The sequence below is a fragment of the Populus nigra genome, chromosome 7, assembly GCF_951802175.1.
Source record: "Populus nigra chromosome 7, ddPopNigr1.1, whole genome shotgun sequence".
NCBI classification, from domain to species: domain Eukaryota; kingdom Viridiplantae; phylum Streptophyta; class Magnoliopsida; order Malpighiales; family Salicaceae; genus Populus; species Populus nigra.
In genome coordinates, this window is record NC_084858.1 from 21,605,662 (window position 1) to 21,609,809 (window position 4,148).

The window sequence follows — 4,148 nt, forward strand, 5'->3', positions numbered from 1 at the left end:
ATATTTTATATAAAGTATTATTTATTTCATGATATAATAACAATAGTTAAATCTATAATATTTAAATTAAAAACCATCAATATTAATATATATTTTTAAAAATTATTTTATAACCTCAATTTTAAAAGCATTATTAATCAAATATTTTAAACTACTTTTTGTTCAACCTCAATTTCAACCACAGTTTTAACCAAAAATATATAAATACCGAATCAACCTCAATCAAAAATACTTTTTATAAAATAATTTTTTTCAAACCACAATTATAACAGCTACCACAACATTAAACACACTCTCATCTAGGATTGGTATTTCTGCCAGAAAAGAGAGTCTTACAACTACATCATCTAGGATTAGAAAGAACAGATGCTGGAGGTGCTGAAGAAATATGGTTGTTACCAGCTGGAGAAGATACCATTGCATGCGAAAACCGATAATTGATGTTTGAATCTACCTCCATAACACCTTCCAGCACTTTTAAAACTGTTGACATGAGAGGTCTTCTTTCTGGGTCATCTTGCAAACACCAAGCAGCAACCTTTATCATCCTCGTTATTTCCTCTCTATCACTCCGCGTGTATTCATCCAAATTTCCCACAATGTCTATTACTCTATCTTGATCACCTTTCTTCTGCAACATTGTAAGCAAATGAAAGGCAGATTCTGGTTGTGATTGGTCTGCATTTCTGCGTGCACAAACTATTTCAAGGAGGACGATTCCGAAGCTATATATGTCAACTTTTACCGTAATATGACCTAATGGTTGACGCCATTCTGGAGCAAGATATCCCGGTGTTCCTCTCATTGAGATTTGAACCTGGCTCATATCTCTATTGATTAGCTTGGATAACCCAAAATCAGCGATTTTGGCGTGGAAACTTGAATCCAAAAGAATGTTCTGTGGTTTTACATCAAGATGTATTATGGTATGTCGACAGTCTTCATGAAGATAAGCCAGGCCTTTTGCTATGTCGAGTATAATCTTCTTCCTGGTCTGCCAATCAAGGAAAGATCCTTGTAAATTCATAAAAATCCAATTATCCAACGATCCATTGCTCAAATACTCAAAAACCAAAAGCCTGGAGGATTTCTCTGCGCAAAATCCAATCAACCTCACCAAGTTAAAATGGTGCAGACTTCCAATTGCCTCGGCTTCTGCTAAAAAAGCACTTATTCCTTGGCCTCGTTTCTCCAACCTCTTCACAGCAATTTGTGTTCCATCTCCCAATTTTCCTTTGAATACAGACCCGAAGCCTCCTCTTCCGAGTCTCTCGTTGAAATTATCAGTTGCAACGTACAGTTCTTGGTATGAGAACCTGACAGGCATTCCTGGAACATGCTTTATATGATGATCTTCCACATCCTGCAGATCTTGTTCAGACTTCCCACAGCATCTTGCCCTCAAAATAAAAATCACTACAAAAGAAATGATAAGAAGAACACTACCTATAACTCCTGCTATAATTGGTACCAAACTTCTTGGAGTTGTAGGCCTTATTTCTGGAGAAGGCCTTGGTGTTATCTCTTGTGGCGAAGGTCTTGGTGGTTTTTTAATTTGCGGGTAAAGGCTTGGTGCTATTATCACAGTTGGTGATGGCGGCGGTTCGGCAGGGCCTGAATATACAGTTGTGTTTCCTGTGATGGACATGTAAGCATGTCAAAGAACAGATGTATGAATTGTGTAAGCTATAATTTCTTTCCATGCACGTGCAATACAATATATATAGAATGTGTCTTTGTGGTAAACTAACTTCTATTTGTGCAGGCTTTCTTAACTTCTCATCAAACAAATTACACCACTCCTAAATGTTAAAATGATTAAGAACAAAATATCAAACTCAAAAAACTACAAGTTTGAAAAATGGTAAATTTACCTGCACAGAAGACAATTTGGTAATCGGATGATGCACAACTGAAGGTACCAGTCTCATCGTCAAGAGGATAGGTGTAAGTGCTTGGACACTTCTTCTTAAAATTCTGAGAATAAGAAGTAGGCTTGCAAGTCGAAGTTGTTTCATAGACACCAGGACAACAATATTGCTGTGAACCAAAGGCCTCACACGCGCTGCGGCACCCCGCAATCTTCCCATCGGAACTATTAACCGTAAGTTCTGAAGGACAAACGCCGTTCAAATCCACCACACATCCTGCATTTTTGCAGTTCTTATTAGAAGGCAGAACAAGCAAAGGCAGGTTGTAGCCATCAAGAAGACTAACATTAAAAAAATATCGTCCATCTTTGTTAATGTTGAACTCTGCCATTGTCGCAGGACTCGAGCCAGGTGGTACTGTTGCACATTCTATTTTGCCAGAGCCGCAGTCGCCTGTGATGCAGGAGAATCTTCCTGTATCATCTTCAGTGCAATGTGTGCGTCCCCATAAACGACCAGCCCAATCATCCCAGGTTTTTATGTCCTTCCAGTCATTCTCTCCAAGGGAAAAACCAGTTGGGATCGTTGAGGTGACATAGAAGAGAGGTCTTGGATCATATGTTGAGTTTATTATTACTGGCCATATAGTGTAGTCACAATTGTTTAATATTCTTAAAGTTGCTGAAACAACACCTGCGAGCAATGACATAAGATAACAGCTTAATTAATTGTGTTCAAGAATTAGAGATGGGAACAGAAAAATTGTGATAGATTTTTGTACCATACCTGATACGAATAAATGAGCAACCAAGAAAGGAGATAAATGCATAAGCAACTTCAGTAGTGACATTGAAGCAGAATTAGTTTAAGAAAAATGTAAAGTTTGGATTCCAATTAACAGGGTTTCTTTTTCTTTCTTTTTTTCATTGGGCTAAGCTTTACTTGAAGGTTCCATGAAGAACAGGATGTCTATTACGCGTAGGGGACTTGACATTGTGCATAGAAAAGTTTGTGTTGAAAGTTCTTCCAAAGTCATCCAACCACTTTCTTGAAAATAAGGCTAAAGAGACCCCACATTTTTAACTGGATACCCTGAAATAATGAAAATAATTTTGAAATTTTTAGTTTTTTCAAAGGATATTTTAGAAATAAAAAATAATAAATATTGCCCATAATTTTTTTTTTTACCTTCAAAATTATCTTGATAATAAATATATTTTTATTTTTATTGTCTTTATCTTTAGTATATTGGGATTACAACCATGTAGTTAGAGGCAAGAGAAAGCCATAAAAAAATAATAATAGAAAAGGATTGGTTGACAACATTTTAGCCATGAAAAGGATTAATATTAATATTATCAAGAGGCTACTTTGAACCGTGGAGTTTCATGAAGATGATTTGAAATTTTTATTTTTTTAAAAAAATATAAATCAAAACTTGACAAGGTTCTTTGATTCGATTTTTTTTTTAATCTAATTTGTTTGTGTTTTGGGATTAGAAATGGATATATATATATTGTGAATTTTTATGTATATATTTTTAGGAGAAAACAATTTTAAAAAATTAGGTTTTTTTATTCAAAAGAACCCAAAAACTGACCTAAATCTCTCTGGTAAATTGAGGTGGCTGGGAAGTAGAACTATGCATCAAAGATATTTACCAAATTCTAGCTTATCTTTCTGGAGTCCATGCCAATCTCTCGCCCTTAATCATTTGCGAAACTTTTGGCTTTTGCAGGAATTTCTTGACTCATAAATCAGCCTTGAACACGTCTTCCACCAATCATTCATGAGATTATTATTATTATTATAGTAATTAAATCCATAGTTTTGAAACCCGATCCGGTCATCAACCCGGTCCAGTGATCGGGTCACAGGTCAGATGGGTTGACCCGGGTCAACCCAAAAAAATATATTTTCAATTCATTCTTATATAATTATAATATTTTTATAATTATATATATGGTAAAATTATATATATAATATGTATATGGTGGTTTGACCTGTTCAATCCTTGATGTTAACTCATTTATGAACATTGTTGCCGTCAACTTATCTGTCCAATGACATTCTAAATTTGAGAGTTTCAAAGAATTTTATTTTCCATTTAAATTAATGTTCAATTCTCATGCTAATGGTATATTTATGCCTCATTTAATATTAATTTTTTTATTATAAAAAATAATAAGTAACTTTTTACCGCAAATATTTAAGGAGATGCAAAATTAAATGAAAGAGTGTGTTAGGTAGTAATTATTATTTTTTAAAATATTTGTT

At 34.4% G+C, this 4,148-nt stretch overlaps 1 protein-coding gene across 1 annotated transcript; it reads right to left on the reverse strand.

Annotated features, from left to right (window-relative positions):
* Window positions 1-215: 215 nt before the first annotated feature.
* On the reverse strand, window positions 216-2,792 carry LOC133699194 (PR5-like receptor kinase). The gene is made up of 3 exons (XM_062122350.1): window positions 2,658-2,792; window positions 1,875-2,564; window positions 216-1,635 (listed from the first exon to the last, which is right to left on the reverse strand). The coding sequence occupies exons 1-3, from the start codon at window positions 2,719-2,721 to the stop codon at window positions 344-346; spliced, it is 2,046 nt and encodes a 681-aa protein (XP_061978334.1). The 5' UTR covers window positions 2,722-2,792; the 3' UTR covers window positions 216-343.
* Between the last annotated feature and the right edge of the window lie 1,356 nt (window positions 2,793-4,148).

Bases quoted from the DNA above. Each gene is read 5' to 3' on its own strand.
- LOC133699194 (XM_062122350.1), bottom strand. From the start codon at position 2,721: ATGTCACTACTGAAGTTGCTTATGCATTTATCTCCTTTCTTGGTTGCT. The intron at 2,565-2,657 runs GTATGGTACAAA...CATTGCTCGCAG, and splicing joins TGCTCATTTATTCGTATCAG to GTGTTGTTTCAGCAACTTTA. The intron at 1,636-1,874 runs GTAAATTTACCA...TGTCCATCACAG, and splicing joins CCAAATTGTCTTCTGTGCAG to GAAACACAACTGTATATTCA.